The sequence below is a fragment of the Protobothrops mucrosquamatus genome, unplaced genomic scaffold (genome assembly GCF_001527695.2).
Source record: "Protobothrops mucrosquamatus isolate PMUCROS unplaced genomic scaffold, P.Mucros_1.0 scaffold_307, whole genome shotgun sequence".
In the NCBI taxonomy this organism is placed as follows: Eukaryota; Metazoa; Chordata; class Lepidosauria; order Squamata; family Viperidae; genus Protobothrops; species Protobothrops mucrosquamatus.
Genome location: NW_015386383.1, coordinates 800,262 through 823,047, shown reverse-complemented (window position 1 = coordinate 823,047; position 22,786 = coordinate 800,262). Strand labels below are relative to the sequence as shown.

The 22,786-nt window shown below is 38.3% G+C and overlaps 1 protein-coding gene across 1 annotated transcript; it reads right to left on the bottom strand.

The window, feature by feature from the left end:
* Nucleotides 1-5,865: 5,865 nt before the first annotated feature.
* ACTR10 (actin related protein 10) lies at nucleotides 5,866-22,651 on the bottom strand. The gene is made up of 13 exons (XM_015832135.1): nucleotides 22,487-22,651; nucleotides 20,428-20,500; nucleotides 18,508-18,590; nucleotides 17,165-17,273; nucleotides 14,818-14,925; nucleotides 12,986-13,053; nucleotides 12,092-12,171; nucleotides 11,192-11,227; nucleotides 10,661-10,740; nucleotides 10,455-10,528; nucleotides 8,588-8,669; nucleotides 6,817-7,018; nucleotides 5,866-6,284 (listed from the first exon to the last, which is right to left on the bottom strand). Exons 1-13 carry the CDS (start codon nucleotides 22,561-22,563, stop codon nucleotides 6,103-6,105), a joined length of 1,254 nt encoding a protein of 417 aa, XP_015687621.1. The 5' UTR covers nucleotides 22,564-22,651; the 3' UTR covers nucleotides 5,866-6,102.
* Nucleotides 22,652-22,786: the final 135 nt, after the last annotated feature.

Here is a 22,786-nt window from a genome sequence, read left to right as displayed (position 1 = left end):
AAAACCCTTTTAGAGTAGAGAGAAGTTAAAAATTGCTATTCTAAAAGAAAGTCAACTGCAGCCATTATCTTTCTACCTTTAAGTCTGAATAACTCCAGGCAGCTGAATGAAGTACGTACCTCTTTATCTGAGAAGAGAATCAAGTGTTCTTTCATTAAAATTGGAGCATTAAAATCACCTGTGTGCTACTTCAGTAAGTCTTGTGGATCCCTTAAGCAAGTAGGCAATATTTTGATGGCCAAGAGTGGCATTTTATGTTGTAAATGTCTACGTTATACAATAGGTAATACCAAGAACTTAGTGCTGTTTCTTTGCTTTATTGACAATTAAGATGATACTGTAGGGTAGATAGTATTTTTTTTTCTTTTTCCCACCACAAAAATCTTAACTCCAATTTCTGGCAACTCTGGTCAATAGAGGCTTGTGGGCTACAAGAAAGGAGTTATTTGTAGGCCTCCATGCAACCCTAAGGACTCAAGTTGCTGAGTCTTGCTTTGAATGAACCAAAACATTAATTCTGTAGGATTTTCCCAGAAAAAATGGATATATTTGTCCAACAGGTTGACTATAATTAACTGAATCAGGATTTGGATATGTATGACCCAATGTTCCTTAGACTAACTACACAACACATTGAACTAAATTATAGTTGGCAACCTATGATCGGGACTGAAGGCTAAAACATATAAGGAACGGTTGCTGGAATTGGGTATGTCTAGTTTAATGAAGAGAAGGACGAGGGGTGACATGATAGCAGTGTTCCAATATCTCAGGGGTTGCCACAGAGAAGAGGGAGTCAAGCTATTCTCCAAAGCATCTGAAGGCAAGACATGAAGCAATGGATGGAAATTAACCGAAGAGAGAAGCAACCTAGAACTAAGGAGAAACTTCCTGACAGTTAGAACAATTAATCAGTGAAACAACATGCCTCCAGAAGCTGTCAATGCTCCAACACTGGAAGTTTTTAAGAAGAGACCGGACAGCCATTTGTCTGAAATAATATAGGGTTTCCTGCCTGAGCAAGGGGTTGGACAATAGATGACCTCCCTTCCAATTTTATTATTATTTATACCTGTGGGTCAATGCTTATGAAAACACAAGCCCCGAGAAGTGATCCATGTTCAAAGTGTGATTTGGATCATGTAGAACCTGTTGGGAACACCTTAAACCAGGGTTTCCAGGAAGACACCTTCAGGAGGTACTGACAAACTCTAGGAAGATGTGAAGAACCTTTTAGCTACATTGTTACAATAAATCTACCTTTCCCAAAGTTTCATTGTATTTTCATTGTTAATTTGTGTTAATTTGGTGTTTGGATACGGACAATACTGAACCAAATTCGCACTGGCCATGGTAAACGTGCAAGCACCCTCTATAAGTGGGGCAAAACACCATCACCGAATTGTGGCAAATTGTGAATTGCGAGGCTGAAAAACAAATAATGCAACATATAGTGACAGTGACAAAACAGAGCTTTTAATGAAGACTTTGCTGATTTCCTGGCTGTCATAAATGAAGTAAAAATTATATCTGTAATCTAGACATACATTTATAATTTCACATTTTATATTTCATATTTTGTATTTTTGTGTTTATTGAATGTGATGCAAATGTGCTAAATGATACATGAATGCATACATACATACATACATGTTTGGATTTTTAGGGAAATTCTGTACATTAAAGTGATGCTAAATGAAGCTGTGACTGCAAAAGGTTTAGGAGCCTTACACCAAATGCATTTTTTACTGGGATTAGGCAGTTTTAGTATTATGAACATAACCAATTGTGGTTTATTTAACAAACCATGGCATAATGCTATCAGACTACTCTGCTTTCAGTCACTCTATGACACTGAATGGCTTTTGAAATGATAGGATTTCGTGGTTACTGCGTCTTGCCAAAATATGACAGGCAATAAATGTTGGTGTGGTGGTTAGAATGCAGTACTGCAGGCTACTTCTGCTGACTGCAGTTTGGTAGTTCGATTCTCACCGGCTCAAGGTTGACTCAGCCTTCCATCCTTCCGAGGTCAGTAAAATGAGGACCAAAATTGTTGGGGGCCAATATGCTGACTCTGTAAATTGCTCAGAGAGGGCTGTAAAGCACTATGAAGTGGTACATAAGTCTAAGTGCTATTGCTAAGTAAGTCAAGTGGGGAATGGGGTTGTACCTCCATCTGCATTAGGATTACTGGGAGAGGGAGCAACATTGTCAACGTGCATGGCTGGGTGTGCCTTGTGCGTGCAGGTTACCACAAATGAGTACATGAGTCTTTGTTTTCCAACTTAGTTCCACACATGGCAGCCCCAAATATTGTCTATTCCTATTACAGAAAACAGTATTTGGCTGCTGTGTATCAATAGGGAAAGCGTAACTGCTGACAACCGAAGGAAATAAGCACTAATGAGCAACTTTTGAGCAACGTGGATGAAACTGGGTGAGACTCTATCCTCTCTTTATAACGTTAAGACTTTTTCCTGGAAAAAAACGCCCAAAGCAAAGAATCCTCCCAGATGAGAGAGGGAAAGGGAATTTCCGGCCCATTCCCTCAGGAAAAAAAAAGTGGCTAAGTAACTACTTGGGGGAAAACGGAGAAAATTATAACATTAATTTGGAATCAATATAGATATATAGCCTTGAAATTTGGGGACTAAAAGTGCTTTTGAAACTTTTTTGAGAAAAGAGAATTGAAAAGCTTGCAATATAAGTTTGAAGCTGGAAGGCGTTAACGACATCTAGTGGTGAACCATGGCACTACACTTTATTATGTTTAAAGGAAATTTGGCCTGAAGCCGAGACTCAGATAAGACTTTGGGTGTCCTTGGAAACTTTCGCTTTTGAAGACTACAGCTGGAGAAGGGGGAAAAAAACCCAATTCTTGGGCTGCTTATCTGCATGGCAGAGACGATAAACTATTTGAAATTGGCCTGCTTGGATTATGAATATAAATATTAATTGAATTTTAGAGCTGTGTCATGGAACTATTCCTCTGTAGAAGAAACAGGCATGACTGATCAAGATGATGGAACACTTTGGATTATAAACTTTTGATTGATGAATAAATTTTACTTGTTTCTTTTCTCACTGGACAGAAAGGATATGTTTTTCATTGGACAGAAAAACCTGGACTTTGTTTATAATTGTTTAGGGGAGGCCTAAGGACGTACTGACAGGCTGGCTGGATAATTTGGAGTTCAAATGACAATTGACTGAAACTTTTTAAATCTCAAAATAGATTGGACTATTAAGGCCACATATAAAAACAAAATGGATGTTCTGCACTTGGTCTTAAATGGTAAAAAAACATCTCTAACATTTGTCTCCAAAACCCCAGCTTCACATACCAACAAAAAAATGTTGATGAATCTCAGAAAGAAATTCTTTCTATGTTGAAATCAATACAAGAGACAATTGTCTTAGCTCATGATGAGATTAAAAATAATGCAAAGGAGATAAAAGAACAACTTTCTAATCTAAACTTACAAATTCAGAAAATGACTACAAAGAAGGAACCAGTAACCCAGAAAATAGAAGGGAAATTAGAGGAAGCAGATCCAAAGACAGAGGACCTAAGTCAGACTCAGACAAATGAAGAATTAGAAAATGCAGCGATAATACCAGAAATGAAAAAGATATCTTACTTGTCAAGATTTCAGAATACATTTGAGGATAAGAAAGAAAAGCTGATTGAACGGAAGATAGAACTGTGAGGAGAACTGTGGAAAATTGGAGGAGGGAGGCTGATTAATGAATATAAATGGGCTGAGTGTTCTTCCAAAAATACTTTAATCAAATTGTCTTTCTTACTTCAAACAATATACACAAAAACAGGGGAAAGACTCAAATGCATTGACTTGGAAAGTTAGTTGACAAAGGAAGAAAGCCAGAGTAAGACTGAAGAAAATAGAGGTTTTGACCCATTAGATGGGACATTATATTATTAAATAGATGTTTGAACATGGCTAAGAGAATAGATAATTGTTAGAAATAAAAGTATTACTATAACTAGAAAGATAGGATATGCAACTATATTATGCAACTAGAATACTATATTTTGGTATGAGAAGGGAAATATGAAAATGCCAAGAGAGTCTGAATAAGGGAAACTTTTGGTTACCAAAATATAATTTACTATGAGAAAAGAGATGGGACATTATATTATTAAACAGATGTTTGAATATGGTTAAGAAAATAGATAACTGTTAAAAATAAAAGTATTATTATAATTAGAAGGATAGGATTTCTAACTAGAATATTATATTTTGTTATAAGATGGGAAATATGAAAATTCTAAAAGGGTTTGAATAAGGAAAGCTTTTGGTTACCCCAATATAATATATTATGAGAAAATTATAAGTGATATATTTTGAATATTGATGGGAAATTAAAACTTTTTTTAAAAAAAGCGGGGAAAACAGGATATTGATTGAACAAATGGATTTTAAGTGCAAATGCAATTGAAATATGTTTTGGCTAGAAAAGATATTATAAACTGACACTATCAATATTATGTATAATACCAGATGTGATGAAGATGTCTATATTTAACTGTATATGTATTAACAGTAACAAGAATTGTATTTGCCCAGTGTGGAAAAATGCATACCACTGGAACAACAGAGGATCAAGGAAGCACTGGATGGGGTAGTATTGGAACTAGACTGAGAAAGTTAATATGTACCACTGAATTACCAATGGACTCAGACAATATGTTTATTAAGTATTTATAATTGTAAAATTAGAAAATTAATAACATGTTTAGAAAAAAAAATAGGGAAAGCTTAACATTTGGTAAAGTGAATCTGATATGTACCCCAGTGGTGGACCTTATAGAATTTCTAATGCCATCTTCCAAGTTTACCCCAACAAGAAGTAGAATCTGTAACATCTAAGGTTGATTAGGAAAACCACAATAAATTCTAGAAGATGTTGCTTAAAACAGAATAATGAAACAAATTTTATTCAGCTTGACCCCACCCAAAAACAAAACAAAAAAATCTTTATAGAAGAACCAGGGTGAAGTAATAAGAAAAACAATTCTGTAGGCCTAGAACTCTACAGTAAAAGCAGAGATACAACCGTATTTTGGAGACACATTGTTTTGGGAGATTTTAATATCATTTCTACATGAGAATATCGTAATGAAATGTATTAGGTGACTCGCTTTCATAGGAAAATCAACATAACCAAAGCCACAGATGGATCTAGTTCCATGTAGGATAAAAAGGAGGAGGAAATTTCTGAAAATGATTTTCCTAAATGTTTGCATATGCAAGATGCTGTGAAAGATTTCTGAGTTGAAGAGACGGAAGGAATGTTTTAAGTAAAATAAATTAAATCAGCTGAAATTAAAATAAAAGCAACAGAGTAGACAATTTGTACTGATTGGTTAAATAAATGTTTTTAACATGTGAATCAACTTTAAGCACTCTGACTCCATTATAAGTAGATTATATTATAATTGGCTTTTCATAAAGTGTCGCATCCTCTTTTTTCAGGAACAGGAAACAAGCCCACCTCCAGATGTCAGTGAACATTTATTCCCAGAAGCCCCAGCCAATAGCGAGGGATACTAGGAATTGTGGCTCTCCTAATGTCGTGAACTACAAGTTCTAATTTATACTTGGTGTTGACAATTATCAAGAAGGCATCTACTGCCATTCCTTATCTTAACCAAAGCAAGGGCCAGGATTGTTTACTAAATTTTCAAGAAAACCCTCAAACTGTTGTGGACATTTTAAACATATTTTTAACAGGCAACAAATTTAAAATTAAACACAGCATTACAGTTGGTGGAAGAACTAATATGTGCAGCATCAGATGCTAAGCAAGTGAACTTTAAAAAAGGTATCTACAGTATATACTTTAAATAACATTAAAAGCTTGAGCATTTATATTACTTGTGTATATAAATAAACATCACTGGGGCATCATCTTAAGCCAATGTAACGGACAGAAAGGAACGTAATCAGCCAAAATTGTGGCCAGTGCCCCAGAATTTAGCTTGCAGATTTATCCAACATATTCCACTGAACTCCTTAACTGTCCAACTTCAGGTAGATGAGAAAAGAAGGCAGCGCCATAGCAAGAACAGAACTGTTATTTCTCTGTGGAAAAAGCCCTCTTCATCAATGGTGGAGGTGTTTTTCCTACATCAAACATCATTTCCAAAGGAGGGTTATTTAGGCAGCACCAATCAGGGATGCGTCCTGTTTGATTGTAATATTCCTTCGATACTGAACGACTGCCAAGAATGTCCTGGAGAGCTCCAAAAATGGCCCCTGTAACACAGAATAAGACAGAGTTTAAAACACGGAGAAACCAATAAAGTGGTGGCAAAAGGGAAAAGTACTATCAAACTTTTATTTTCATTTGTTTCTCTTAGGTACAGCCCAAGTAATATTTTTTTACTGTTACCCCAAACAATGTTGTCTGATAATTTTTCGTTCCATTCCATTCAAAAGATATAATAATAAATTCCTGCAATGGTGATTCTGAGAAGCTGGATACCAATCAGAAATTAAAGAGGGCTATATAAAAATATAAACAGGGCTTTATAAAAACATTAAGACCAAGTATCTTGATAGTCTCAGGAACCTTGAGAGTCACATATAAAGCGGTATCTGGCCCCAGTTCTATATCTCCTCAAGGGAAAGAGTGAGGAAAAGTTACTAAAATTTATAAAATAAATTGTGCATCAGAACCTCTGTACCCAAACTTTCCAGTCTCTACTAGGAGTGGCGTTGCGAAAGCTGTATTCTGTGTGCAGGTCCACATAATCTCTACCCCAGTTCCCAGCTCTTTCAGACTAACCTCCTAACCAGGCCACACAGTTCGACTTGGCTGGTGGCATGTGCACCCGGAAGTTCTTTGAGGCCAGGATCTCCTTGTACTTGGGCTTTTCTACCAGGTATCGTATTTCGGCCATTAATCTGTGCAGGAATCCTGGTAACATAGCTGTACCCCCAATTACCATCAAGTTCTCAGCCAGTTGCTTCCTAGTATCTATTGGGCACTGATAGGGGAGAAGAAAAAGAGAAAACATTTCAATTAGGCTACTAATTAAGGCATGATCAAATATATAGCAAATTGGGAAAACAGGTGGTTTGAAACAAAACATCTGTACTTGACTTCCTACTTTAAACTGCCCATTTTCTCATGAGATTGCCTTTGTCTAACAAAGCTGATACTTTCTGTATTAAATCAGTCTATAGCACAGGCGTCTTCAAACTTGGCCCTTTTATGACTTGTGGACTTCAACTCCCAGAATTCCTCAGCCAGCGTGCCTGGCTGAGGAATTCTGGGAGTTGAAGTCCACAAGTCATAAAAGGGCCAAGTTTGAAGACCCCCGCTATAGCATATGGCATGGTTTAGCTGCTGTTGTGCTGTTGCGATTCAGCAAGAGGCAAAAAGGGGAGAGGAAGCTGATTGTACCATTGAAATGCAGGGGTACTGACTGTCATGAAGCATGAAGACTAATGTGTTGACCTGGCTGCTAGCCAGGGCTGTTGTGGGCACAGAGAGGCAGCATTTCCATTGGTCCAGTTTTGTACACAGGCGTTGGGGACTACAGTCCTGGGGAGGTGGGGAACCCATTTCCTCAGTTGTTGGAGAACTTCATGCCATTGTAACCCAAAATTGGAGAGAGACAGAGAAGGAGAGGTGAGAACAACTACAAAGACTGTTGTAGTATGGAGTGGCTGAAAAGTAAAGTTCATGTGAGTATGGAAGCAAGGTTGTCGTGCAGGAATACAAGCTAATTTGAGGGCTAATCCACATGGAGCTCCGTTTCCATCTGTCCTGTTTGCCATCGTTCGCTCCCGAGAGACTAAAATGGACGATCTGAAACTTGAGCTGGCCACAAACAAGGAGTGTATATTGGAGGGGGTGGCCCTTTGAGAGCTGTATGAAATGAAATTTCATTTTGATATATGCTGATTGGTGTACATTCAAAGTGACAATAAAGTTGTTGTTGTTGTTATAGAACAGTTATTAGTTCCAGAGATCGTAGAGGGAGAAGAAAAGTTGGTGGAAAACGAAAAGCAAAGACCCTGAGAGATGCAAGACCCATGATGGGAAGGAGGAAGACAGCCATCTTTGGAGAAAGATTATCTCTTTTGATATTCCCAGAAACAGGAGGGAGACAGAGTAAAGGGAAGGAAATTAAGCATTTAAGGAGGAGAGTTAGAGGGGAATAACCTCTAGGAGAGAGACTTAAGAGGACACCTGACACCTAGCAGAAGCTGGGATCTTTTTGTAAATTTCTATTGTAAATAGTTTTACTGTATATGATAAAGAAGCATAAAAGCTTCCAGGGCCTTGATTCAGCGGTGGGATTCAGCCGGTTTGCACAACTTCGGCAGAACCGGTAGGTAATTTTTTGTTGCCCAGGCCCAGAATGGACTTCCAGAAGTGGCATCAACAGAGAACCGGTTGTTCACATATCTGAATCCCACCACTGCCTTGATTCCTCTGTGTCATCACTATCCTTTAAATATTAGGGTATTGGTAAAAAAATCTGTTGCTAACAGAGCTTGATGTATAACACACACGCAAATAGACAACCGTATCCAACTTGTGCTACCTCCATAAGAGAGTCCAGTATTAAAGTAGCCACGGATTTCTCTTCATTGTCCTGGACAAAGAGTACTTCGACAACAGAATCTCTGTGAGAAAGAAAAAAAAAACAGGAAACCTTGAGTCATATATTTTATTGATTATATTTATTTATTAAATTTGTTTGCCACCCATGTCTCTGTGAGGCAATTCTGAGTGATTTACAATGTTCATATGCAGGGAATGAGGCCTGAGTGTGTTCAGGAATCCAGAGGATATTACCCATTCTGTCCTGGTTACCTAACTTATTTGAAAAGGATTGTACTGACTTTAGACAAAAGTACATAATCCTTTGTCGGGCTGTATGCAATCTATCATGGCTTCAGACATAGCCTACATCAAGCCCACTCCCCATTCTGCTACCAGGTTTGGTGGCCCAAATCTACTTGCCCTATCTTTTCTCACTTCCCTACCCCCTCTGATTTAGTGCTGTTGTCAAGTCTACAACAAACCTGGCTGCAGCCATTTTGCTCGTTCTAGGTTGCCACAAGTATAGGAGGGGGTGCAGAAAATTTTAATAATAATAATAGTAGTAGTAGTAGTAGTAGTAGTAGTAGTAATAGTAATAATGTTGGAAGGGACCTTGGAGGTCTTCTAGTGTAACCCCCTGCTCAGGCAGGAAACCCTATACCAGGGGTAGGCAACCTTGGCTCTTTTATGACTCGTGGACTTCAACTCCAAGAATTCCTGAGCCAGCATGGGAATTGAAGTCCACAAGTCATAAAAGAGCCAAGGTTGCCTACCCCTGCCCTATACCATTTCATACAAATGGCTGTCCAGTCTCTTCTTAAAAACTTCCAGTGTTGGAGCATTCACCGCTTCTGGAGGCAGGTTGTTCCACTGGTTAATTATTCTAACTATCAGGAAGTTTCTCCTTAGTTCTAGGTTGCTTCTCTCCTTGATCAGTTTCCATCCATTGCTTCTTGTCCTGCCTTCAGGGGCTTTGGAGAATAGCCTGACTCCCTCTTCTTTGTGGCAGCCCCTGAGATATTGGAACACTGCTATCATGTCCCCCCTCGTCCTTTTCTTCATTAAACTAGACATACCCAATTCCAGCAACCGCTCTTCATATGTTTTAGCTTCCAGTCCCCTAATCATCTTTGTTGCTCTTCTCTGCACTCTTTCTAAAGTCTCAACATCTTTTTTTTATTAGTCTGAACATTTTTACTGTCCCGTGGGAACCAAGGTAATTTCTATCAGTTAGATGGGTGTGTGTGAGCATCTGGTTAGAAAGCTCACCAAACTGTTTGCATAGCATTGGGGTGGGAAGTTTGTAATATTGTCTCTCTTTGGTTTCACTTTTGACTGTGCCGATACTATGTAACCAATAAACATGTTCTTTGAGGAAGTCTCAAGCCTCGGAGTTCTGATTTATTTGGCCTTGTCTATCGGAACCTTGACAGCTGTCTCTTATATTCCTGTTGCCATATGCATGAATTTTATTTTTCTACTCAAGCGTCTTGATTTCTCTACTTGCCTTCTAACCCAAGTAGCAACACTCTTTGGGGTGATAAAATTTACTTAACTTTTATATTATCACTACTTTTTAAACTTGTTGATGTGGTCCCACTTGTTTGCAGTGCGGTTCCCAAATCCCATTCAAAGGTTGGTATGGCTCGATGAAATATATCTCGACAGTAGTGTAGATTTAGAGCCAGATATTTAATCCTTTCACCAACCTTCTCCCCTAGGACAACACTTTACGCATTCTAAATAAGAATAGCTTGGATATCTTACATTCTGCTCTTGCCTAGAAAATAAAATCCCGTGAAAGAGATTAAAAAGGTAATTGTCCACTGCAAAAATAATGCAAAAAAAGTGACTGTATTGCTCACCTGATTACTCCATTGATATGCAAAATCTTCTCTCCATCCAGTGGATAGTCTACATCTGGCGGTGGAGTTGGACGCTACAAAGAATGTGTACAAAGAATGTGTTGGACGCTACAAAGAATTATTACACACTCAGAAAGTGAAACGTTGAAGTTTAAATAATTAAATTTGTTCTACTGAATTGAAACTTCTGTTTATTTTCAACATACCTCAGCGCTACCATCCATATCAAACTTTGCTGCCTGAATTTTCAGTCCCCGCTGGAGGTCACTCACAAAACAAGTGCGAACTTCAGAGAGATATTAAAAACAGTCTTTAGATTATTGTCCTTGATTATTTCTAAGCCCCTTGTGAGATTTCTGCAAGAGAAACACTTTTCTACTGATATCGTCTACTTTTTTGAATCCTTCCCCTTTGCAAAGACTGATAAGCCTGCTACTGAAATGCATATCATGCTAGCAAGGTTTGGAAGAAAATTTTGGGGAAATGGATATAGCTGGCAGATTGTATATTAGGCACTATAAATAAGAATATAACACGAAGCAGCTGGTTTGCAAGATGGTAAGGACAATTGCACCTCAAAATGTCTGAGTCTGCAATTAGCTGCTGCTGTTCAGATATATTTATGGAAGAAGCAGATTTAAAGAAATCCCACTATTTTGTGAAAGTCTATTTCCATGCATTTAAAGATTTCTGGACAAAAACTAAACTAAAATTTGTATAAAGAAACATTATTTTACCCTTTATGTCTTCTACAATGTCTTCTGGAACAGAACCTAAAACAGCAGGAATGCAATACATCTGGAATTAACACGTACAGAGGACACAAAATTCAAATACAGACCATGCAGACAATTAAGTGCAAATTAGCTAGAAAACTCTGCTTCATCATGAATTAAACACCCACATTGATAGGTCTAATAGTTCAATGATAAGGTTAGGGATTGCAACCAAGATCTTTACGGGTTTAGAATGGAGTACACTAAGATCAAGCATAATGAAACTTTCCGCGGGCGGTGTGGGGAGGGACTCGTCGCTCCCATGTGACACCGCTGCTGCGCGAGCTGCACTGGTTACCAGTGGTCTTCCGGGTGCGCTTTAAGGTGTTAGTTACCACCTTTAAAGCGCTCCATGGCATTGGACCTGGCTACCTCCGAGACCGCCTTCTGCCACAGATTCCCTCCCATAGACCGGTACGCTCCCACAGNAGGGAGGATTTTAGGTAGGGATGATTTTAAGAAAATTTTAATTGACACACAGCTTCCAATATTTGGCTTTTAATTTGGTTTTATGGGGTTTTTTTGTTTTTTGATGTATTTTGTTTGTATCTGTTTTAATATGCTGTGCACCGCCCTGAGTCCTACGGGAGAAGGGCGGTATATAAATTAAATTATTAAATTATTATTAAATTAAATTAACAAATATTATTAGAAATAAGGGGATTCAGCATTGAAATTACTGCTTCTTAGGACAAGATTCGTCTATCTGTCTGTCTGTCTGTCTGTCTGTCCGTCCGTCCGTCCGTCCGTCCGTCCGTCCGTCCGTCCGTCCGCCCGTCCGTCCATCCATCCATTCATCCATCACCTATCCTTCCCTAGGACCACTGTGAGATGAAAAGAAGTCTCCCTCTCCCATCTTACCCATCACTGAGGTAAGGCTTTGTCCTTTGGTGGCTCCTGTATCTACTGTACTTTGCTCCAGCAATTGGTACTCCAGTTCTCTAGAGAATATTAAGGAGAATAGGAGATGTTTAGGAAATATCTGTCATTGATTCTCTGGCATCCATCCATCTATCCCACATGATGCATTTGTACAACAGACTATTTTCAGCCTTGTGACCTCATCAGATGTTACGGTTAACATACATTATAGGAAACATTTTGGAAAAGACACAGTTGGGATACAATATTTTCAGCCCTCTTAACACTGCCAATGGTAGTGAAAGTGCTACGTCTGGCCATTTATACCGAAGAATAACAAAGAACTATGGTGATCAATAGTCATTAATGGCATCCTCCTTGTATTAGCTTGATCATCTTCTACATGCTGTTTACATTTATTAAATCTTCTAAAAGTAAATCGCATAAACTATTTGCTTTATGAAAAAGCATAAAGCCTTTCTTTTTACCTTTTTTAATCCTCTCCAGTAATGATGGCTACAAACAAAGGTAAGCTACTAAGTATCCACCCAACGTCATGGACTACAATTATCATAATTCCCTTCCCGCTACCCATGTAACCAGGGCTGATTAAAGGTGAAATCCAAAAGGTCTCAAAATGGACATTATCTGCTTCTCTTCCGAACACTGGCTTGTAGGACTGACAAAAACCCAGTCCATCCTAGTTCCCACCTAGCAAAATCATATTACTCTAAACCAGTGTTTCTCAACCTCAGTAGCTTTAAGATATTTCTTAATTCTAAAGTCCAGACTTTTGGGAGTTGAAGTCCACACATCTTAAATTTGTTGAGGTTGAGAAACACTGCCAAAGTGGTCTCCGTTTCATAAATGCCTTAATATTTGCTATCAGCTTACTTGTGAATGGCTTTTCCTCCCAAAGGAAGAGCATCCCAGCAACTAAGTACAGGAATTCCTTCATAAATCTTCAAACAGTTAAGGATGTTTTGTTTTACAGCAGTTCTTATTCAAAAGATGAAATACGAGCACCAAACACAAATGTACAATTGCAGATGACAATATTACTAGAAGAGAAAAATCATTTTTAATTTCGGTGTTTTACAGTTAATTTATGTGGCCAACCATCTTGTAATAGCAACCCTGGGTTGCTAAGATAAAAATTAAAGGATAATGATAACCACAATTTTGGAACAACAATTACGTTTTTGTTCTGAATATGTGTTTTTTTTGTTGTTTTTTTTAAAAACACCTGTTACTAATTTTAATTTCATAATTTTAAATGACCTTGAAGATATGTATGCTTTTTCTGCAATAAGAATTACTTAATACTTAACATGAAGAAATTTTGCATGCAAGTTTTTTATTTATAAATAGGTAGCACTGGCTTCAAATGCATCAAATCCCCAAAGCCCTTGCAATTTTCACTGAGCTGAAATAAAGCTGATTTTTATCTCATGCTTCATGAATGAAATCTTAGGCATAACTTGAAGATACATCAAGCAACCAATTTGTGGAAGCTAAAAAAAACCTGGATCTTTTCACTGCTTGGATAGGAGACAATGGAAAAATGATGGGATCTCTGAAAATGGTAATAAAACCTTGTTGGCTTTCTCTGAACAACTCAAACCAGGCAGCTTGTGGAACACTCCTCAAGACAGGGACATTAACCCTACATCTTTCTCAGTACCAACTTTGTTTTTCCAACATTCAATCTCCCCAATTATTTCTGCTTCATTTACAGTCAGTCCTCAATTTACGACCACAACTGAGCCCCAAATGTGTTGTTAAGCGAAGCAGTTGTTAAGTGAATTTTGCCACATTTTATGACCTTTCTTGCCACCATTGTTAAATGAATCACTGCAGTTGTTAAATTAGTAACAGAGTGACTCTGGCTTCCCCACTGATGACGACCCCGGGACATTGCAACAATCATAAGTATGAATTGCCAAGCATCCAAATTTTGATCACCTGACCTGGGGATGCTGCAATGGTTGTGTATGTGATAAACAGCCATAAGTAATTTTTTTCAGTGCTGTGGTAACATTGACAGTCACTAAAGGAATCGTTGTAAGTCGAGGACTATCTGTGTTTTGTTGCCTTTACCGTTATTTTATTACCATTATGAGTAGTCCTCAACTTACAACCATTCATTTGATGACAGTTTAAAGTTACAGTTGTACTGAAAAAAAACGACATATGGCCAATTCTCAACTCTTATGACTCTTGCAGCATCCCTACAGTTATGTGATCAAATTTTGGGCGCTCATTAACCAGCATATATTTATGACGGTTGCTGTGTCCTGGGGTCTTGCAATCTTCCTACGCAGCTTCTGACAAACGAAGCCAATGGAGGAAGTCAGATTTTCTTGATGACTGCATGAGTCACTTAACTGTAATGTTTGCTTAACAACCAAAACAAAAAATGTAAAGGGGGACACGACTCACCTAGCAGCTGCTTTGCTTAGCAAAAGAAAGTTGGGTGTCAATTGTGGTTGTATATTGAGCACTACCTATACATTTTATTTTCCTTTTATACTGCAGAATGTCCTGGGAATATTTTTAGTTTAAAGTGTAAATTGACACAATTGGCTTAATTAAAGTAGGATATTTGAGAAGCAAAATCTTTTTGCCCAGAAGTCAACTTAGTTAATTCTGGGGAGTCCATTTTGTCGTAATTAGGGTACTTGCTTCCTCTACTGATAGGATTAAAAGAGATTTTAAAAAGATACAGGTAACACCAGGCTTTCTGTATAACCACAGTCCAAAACCATTGCAGAATTAATTCCAAGTGTTAGAAGAGACATCAGATGACTTGGCGCAAATAACACTGAAGGAACCTAGAAAGAACACAGAAGTGCAATTTTTAATATTCTGCAGGGCGTCTGTGATAATTTGGAAACTCTGCTATTATCATCTGTATACAGAAATCCCACAGTCAATACATCCTGAACTTCTGCCTATGGAAAGTCTGTTCCTTTGAACTTGGACAAGCTGATGACTTACCCACCATGCTGAGACCTTTGCGCTGTGTTCCAACAATGCTTCAGCCTGTTACTTTGGATTTTGACTACTTGAAACTCCTTCCAGGCAAGCTTCCAAGGGATTTGGGACTACTCAAAACTGTGTGTGTGACTACATGCACGCCTTGCCTGCTCTTGTTTGTAGCTGCATAAACCATAGGAAAGCCTTTTGCAGCTTAACTCCTTTGTGTATGTATGTATGTATGTGTGGGTGTGTGAATGTGTGTCTGGCCTGGGATAGGACAAAGTCTAAATTAAAACATCCCTGATACAAGTTTATGTACTTTGTAACTGAATGTTTCCATTAAAGGAAAGTATGCCATAGATCAGGGCTTTTCAACCAGTGGTACGGGTACCACCTGTGGTACATTGGCACCTGGCAGGTGGTACGCAACCATCCTAGAAAAGTGTAGCGGGGGAGGGGAATGATCTGAAGTGACGGCACACCGCACAAGCCTGAGCGAGAGATGGCTGGAGCTGCAGGGCTCTCAGGGCTCAGTGGAAGTGCCAGGATCAGCGCCAGGCTCCAGCTGGAGCTCGGCACTGATCCTGGTGCTTCTGTTGAGCCCTGAAGAAGCACCAATCAGCTGGAAAGCAGCACTGATTCTGGTGCTTCTGCTGAGCCCAGAAGAAGCGCCGATCAGCTGGAATGTTGCAGCATCTCCAGGGTCTTGTGATTCACATTCAGATGCTTGGCAACTGATTCATATTTATGACGGTCACAGTGTCCCAGGGTCATGTGACCAAAACCTGCTGTAACCACCCAGCAGACGGAGGGGGAATAAAAACCAAACACCCCCCACCCCACCCCCGCTGCCAATCCTCAACAGAAATGCTCACAACAAAGAAAACCTCGGACAGGAGGAAGAGCGTCGCTGGGCGGGCAGGCAGGTGTCTTGCTCGGCTGTGGCTTGGGGGGCACTTTTTTCAGTGCCATTGTAACTTCGAACAGTCACTAAGTGAACTGTTGTAAGTCGAGGACTACCTGTACTTTATCACTTTTTTCCTTTTGGGGGGGGTCATCAAGTTTTTGACACCTTGCTAGGCGACTGGTGGTACTTGGATATTGGCATATCCTAAAAGTGGTACAATGGGTGAAAAGGTTGAAAAGCCCTGCCATAGATAGTCCTCAACTTACAGCAGCAATTGGAACCAGAATTTCAGTCATTAAGCAATGTGGTCATAAACCGTGACTGCATCGATTAGCAACAGCAATCCCTGCAATCCTGTCCCCATTAATTAAATCTCATGGCTGTTGATGAAGCAACTTCCTACTGACGTCCCACAACCAAGTCAGTGGGGAAGCCAGCAGGGCTGGCAAGGTTTGGGGAGGGTACAAGTCCCAGGTGGCTTGCAAGCAGGCCATCAGGCAAGTAAGTGGTGCCTGATGGGTAGGGGAGGGCCTGAGGGGGATGCACAAAGGTGGTACGGAAAGGCTAGGAGAGGGTGCGCAGGCATATGCAAGGGTGGCACAGCAAGGCTCGAGGACAGTGCTTGAGGGAGGCGTGGTGGGGAGGATGCACAGGGCAGTGTGAGGGAAGTGCAGCAAGGCACAGGGAAAGCTCATGAGGGAGACACAGTGAGAATTGGGGCAGGGATGTACAAGGAAGGCATGGCAAGGATTGGGGAGAGTGCACGAGAGGTTGGCGCAAGCACAGAGGAGCTGGGAGATAGTGCATGGGTGGGAAAGACTTACTCCAGCAACCTGTGGTCTTCCCTGCCAACTTCCTCACTGGGTGTCCTGGGAAGCAGGCAGGGAAGGCGGCAGATGTGATGTCATGGCACTGCAATGGGTCATTAGTGCAAGCCAGTTGCCAAGCACCCAGATTGCAATCATGTGACCAGGGGGCATTCTGGGACATCTGGAACGTCAACCACCATTTGATCCTATGTTGAGGACTACTTTCAACAGATCCAGATCCAGAATTTAATGACAGTGACTGGCGAAGTTATTAAAATCTAGGTCACGGTTGCTTTAATTACAGGCGAATAAAGAAAATCTGACAACTGTTAAAACTGTCGGCTACAGCAAGCAATAAGGAATGCATTACTGTACCTCAAAATACTTGAATAGAACTTTTGTGAGCGTCTCTCTGAAGTGAGAAGGGCACAATACAGATTCCACGATCACAACCCGGCGATCTCGAGGGTTCACCAGCAAATGCCTGAAAAATGAATGAGTCCGTTCAGAAAGCTGAATAAAATTACTTCTTCTTCCGTGCCTTTGTGTACAAATGTACTGTATTAGTTGTGCAGTTTTCAAGCAGATTGCGGTCCTAGGTAGAATTGCTTAGTTTGGGCTGGATTATTGTCTATTGCTTTTTATTAATGATTATTGTAAATTGCCTCAGTAGTTTGTGACAGGAGTGGTCTATAAATGAATAAATTACAATGGAATAAATTACCTAAGTACAATGAGGCTTAACTTTTCAATGGATGGGAACCAAAACAAAAAAAAGAGCACTACCAGATATTGGAATATTGACTCCCAGGTCAGAAATTTAGTTGAAAGGAAATATACTGTCCTTCCATTTTGAGTGGCCCTCAGACTCCTAGGTACTCTATAATGAGGTAATTAACACATGCCTGAGCTTCAGAGAAGCATGTATATTGAGATTAATGCTGAATTTCAGTTATATTTGCCTATATTCATTTTTATAGTGCTGAGGAGAAATCCAGATTTGAAGGAAAAAAACATGATTCAGAGCAAGCATATGTCAACAATTCCTTAAAAAAGCTTTACCTTGGCTAGAAATCAGTTATGCAATCCTAGGAAAATCTGTGCTTGATGCTTGTATAAATGTAAGAATTTATATTGTGAAATGACATTCACATTTTTAATTATATTGCAAACCACATCTTATCTCTTTTTATGACTATTTTATAAGAGAAAGGCATTCTGTCTTGTTTTAAGTCAGATTGATCAATTGATAGATGATAATTTTGAAAAAGTCTTGAAAAAATAATATTATGACTGGGACCTATAATCCATAACAGTGAACTTGGGGTCACTAATTATACTTAGCCAATTTGTTAAGTAAGTCATAAGCTGGACTCACAATCAAGCTAGTTTATTTGCAAATAAAATAATGACCGCTTGAATCTAGTAGTGATGCCTGGGTTTCAAGGTGTCACATCAGAGTATTGCAAGCCAAGATGATTATAATAAATATTGATTTGCTTGCTCTTTAAAAAGGTGAGCAAGTTTTGGCTTATTAGATATCAAAAAGTCCAATGTAAACACTATAGATTTTGCTATAATATCAAATTCTAGGATAGGAAATGGAAGCTTTGTAATGCATAATACAGCCATAATGATATCGTACTTAATCCAATATCTAAGCAATCATTTCCAAAATAATAATCCATCACAAAAATATTTACTGCAGCATCTCCTACCTGAAATAAAGCATGTGAATGAATTCCTTCAGGTACGAATACAATTCTTCCGTATTGATGTTATATTGAACAACTCTGATAGGCTGTGAATTAAAAAAAACTAAATAGTTTTAAGTATTTTTAAATCTGTTTAATATTTCTTAATTACTGTATACACATATAATTCATTTAAGTAACTGTAGATTTATGAATGTTATGATCTTCTCTTTGAATAAGTCCTTGTTGGGAAATGCCCAGCCAGGCAGGGAGGGGGGGGCTCAAGTGGGGAATTAGCCCTTGAATTGTTATGCAGCTGCTGGAGATCCAGAACTCCCTAAACTCCATGGAACTTTATCTATCTGTTCCCAAGGGAAGGCAAGCAGTCTGGGGAGATTCCTGTATTATAGGCAGAATATAATAGTTAGCTTAAACTCCACATAGGTGGATCTGTTTGTTTGTGCCTGACAGTCTCAGATATTAATAATCCAATGCCAATACAGCCAATAAGGATTCTTTATCTTGGGCTGTACCTTCATTGTATAACTATAACATTACTTCTATAACTATCACATTTTAGACAGGACGCTGTGTAATATTATGATTGTCACTCTACAACCAAGAAAGTTGCTTGTAAGGCCTACATGGCTTAAATATATTTTATTAAATTTTTGGTAAAAACATTAAAAATTGAAACCTTATAATATTTTAAAGAGAATAATACCAATGGCACAACAGAGGATATTGATGCTTCCTCCTCCAACTTTTAAAATGATTCCCATCTTCTTTCACTCTAGCTTCCCTCAATATATACTCAACATATAAGGGAAGAATACCCAACCTTAAATGATCAGCTTTGTATCCTTTGCTCATATGGAGCCAGCCTGTTTTGCCATGTTTTGTCCAGACTGTGGCTTCTTGATCTGAATATAATTTTCATATAAGGGCAATGAGATATTCTGATATTCCTATTTTCCTAAGAACATTCCATAGCTTGATGTGGTCAAAACAATAAAATAAACCACATATTGACATTTCAATTTTGTTTTTTCCAATGTGAAAGACATTTCTAATGTTTAAAAAAGTTCCATTTGCAATAAAATGTAACCTTAAAGAAAACCTTTGAACATAAATGAAAACTTGCTTTCTTAGAATTTTTTAGTTTCAAAGCAGCTACAAATAGAGTACTATAAATAGTGGTAAACAGGACAAGAGTGCCCCTTTTGACCTAGGAGGAAATATCAAGTTACCAAAGAGACCTGATACTTCAAGGACAAGACTCCTAGCAAAGTATTAGCACAAAAACTCCTACTGTAACAAAAAAGAAAGGTGATCACATTTTTTATACTGTTTAGTCATTAAAAATACAGAGGTCTCCCCTAATTTACCTTTCTTGCAAAATAACTACCTATAATTTTTTTCTGAACTATATTGCTCATAAATCAACATTTAAGTATTTGGAACTTATATGCTCTTGAAACATTTCTTAGCTCCCAAAGCTTAGGGTTCAGTGATTTATGCATCAGTAAAGATTACACTTACACAATTATTTGGATCCTCTCCAATTCTTTTGGTAAGTACACTTGTTGCTCCTCTACCACATCAATTACTAAGGGTGTATCATATCTCTTGTTCCTCAGCCTTTTCTAAAGCCATTTTGAAAATCTAGGAACTCTCTTTCCATATTGGGCTCTAATTTAATCTGATCCTAAGCATTATTTTGCTAGCAAGTAAAATTAAATACTATATACTGTATAATAACTTGTCGAGTCTCCTTTCTGTGATATTGGTAGGTAGACAGAACTCTTCTAATCTGTTAGCTACATTCTCCAGATTTGCTAGTTAAAGCATAGTTAAATTAGAATATTTACTGATTGCAATTGGCAATTTCCACCATTTGTTCTGATATCCACACAACTATATTATATTTTCTTAAAAGATTACCTTTGAAACACCAGGTTTCTTTATTTCACTAGGTATGACACATCTGGGACCTGTTTCTCCTGCAAAGCCACATCTGGAAAATTAAAAATACTACAATACATACACATTCAAAACAACCAAATGGCAGTACCAATCTGGTAATCCTACTAAGAACCAATTTAGCTGCATAGTGCCAGAAGCAAACTAATACTAAAATTTTCTGAATCCAAAGTAATATTAAAAACGACCTAAGGACTTCTATATATCTAGGAGCATTTGGGACATTTCCCCCTTGTTATTTTATGGTATAGTACATATTCTACAATTACATATTTAAGGGAAGAGAATGATAACATTTTAAATTTAAAGTATCATTATAGTAATGGTTTAGAAAAAAAAATCTCTGCTAAAGATTTAAAAGTTTCTGTCTTTAAAAATAGACAAAACTAGTAAAAGAATAGATGAGGTTAATTCAACACAATTTAACATGACCAGTTAACGTACTCTAATAAATTAATGGACTCTGTGTGCTTCATGTCATTCTCGATCCTGCTCCTGATTCATGGTTCTTCTAAGGATAAATCTAAGAATCTATCTTTTGCAGGTAATAATGGCTAGCTGGAATCTTAAAGCATGAAGCACACAGAGTCCATTAATCTATTAGAGTACGTTAATTGGTCATGTTAAATTGTGTTGAGTTAACCTCATCTATTCTTTTACTAGTTTTGTCTATTTTTAAAGACAGAAACTTTTAAATCTTTAGCAGAGAGGTTTTTTTTCTAAACCATTACTATAATATTTTAAATTTAAAATGTTATCATTCTCTTCCCTTAAATATGTAATAGTAGAATATTAGGATTAATTAAATTAATTTTAAATTAATTAAAATTAGCTGTAATTTCAAGTTCTGAACAAGTGATAATCAGAAACACTGATTAATATGGTAAGATGCACTATAAAGCTAGGGCTTAAGTGTCTTGCTACCATGGTAAGTGGCTGGGTTTACATTTCATATTAAACCGAAACCAATCCTATTAATGTGATATGTAACTCCAGTCATTTTAAGCCAAGATTTATATCTTCAAATTATACGAATGTGCAATACTACATTTTCCCACAAACCATAATTTATGCAATTCAATCACAATATGACTGTTTTACATGACACTACAACTAGAATTTTAAAGCCTGATTCTTTACATACAACTTGTTCAGGAATTCAATTCTTTTTTTTCTCTCCCTTCTCTTCTATAATAGTGTGCATTTTATAGTGTACTACTATGTAAGTGCATTGATGATATTATCTAGATTACGCATTGATGTTACCTTGATTAATAATAAAACATCTGGAAGAAAACCAAGTTCAGAGAGCACCACACTACTACATAAGTAGCATAAGCAATGTATCTCAATTTGGAATATTTCTGAGCAAAATCAGGTCAGATTCCTCCCTGGTCAATCAATAAGTACAAATTTCAACACTAGAATTCTGTGCCTGGGTTTGCCCCCAGACTAAATATGGTGATCAGTTAGCTTGTGACTCAGGGTGATGCAACTTAAAGCACCCAACTGTGAAGACTTATAGCTGTGGTTTTGAAAATTCAGCAGTTAAATTAATTCAATAAGTTATGGCTCAATTAACTATAAACACATTGTACAAAGGCAGCCCCAGCTAGTCTTAGACGTGAACTCTCAAGCTAGGTTCTTGCATTGCAGCATGATGTGGTTCATCAGATTTTGGGCTAAGATATGCAAAACACCTATTATGGATAGAAAGAAGTAGTTCATGGTCAACGATTATGGGAATGCAGTCAGCACTTATTCAACGAAGCACAGTTAAGAACCCAGATCGTTACGCGATGAATAAACCTCTCCTTTCATTAAACCACTTGGGAAAAAACCAAGTGATAGTGGTGGCGGAATACAATTGCAACGCGCAATGGGAGCAAAAACAGTGCATAGCAATACGGTATAAAATCAACTGATAGATAAAATACGAGGGCGAGAGAGAAAACAGGTGCACAGTCACAAAAAGCAGGGCTAATGCGATTTGGCAGGGGGGGAAAGGGAACTATCTTACTTGGTGAAGGCCGCGCCCAGATCGATCACCACGGCGGTTTTTTCCCCGCCACTGCCGAGACCCTCGTAAAGCGGCATTGCAGCGACTCCCTCGCTGAGAAGGAAAAGAATGAGCAAACAAAGAACCAAAAAAGGTAGGATAGGAAAAACAAGAACGGTGAGGGCTTTCTTCCACGGCCGGCGCGTGATGCTGAATGGCCGCGAGAGGCAGGCGGGGTCCTTCTATTGTAGTCGGCGCGCAAATCAGTTGTCTGTTTTGGCGCCTGGTCTCAGAAATTATTTGGCGACTGGATTGTTCGCA

Coding starts and splice junctions, on each gene's coding strand:
- ACTR10 (XM_015832135.1), bottom strand. CDS start 22,563: ATGCCGCTTTACGAGGGTCTCGGCAGTGGCGGGGAAAAAACCGCCGTG. Junction 18,591..20,427: donor AGAAACCTGGTGTTTCAAAG/GTAATCTTTTAA, acceptor TTTAATTCACAG/CCTATCAGAGTTGTTCAATA. Junction 6,285..6,816: donor CTGTGTGGCCTGGTTAGGAG/GTTAGTCTGAAA, acceptor TCTGTGTTACAG/GGGCCATTTTTGGAGCTCTC.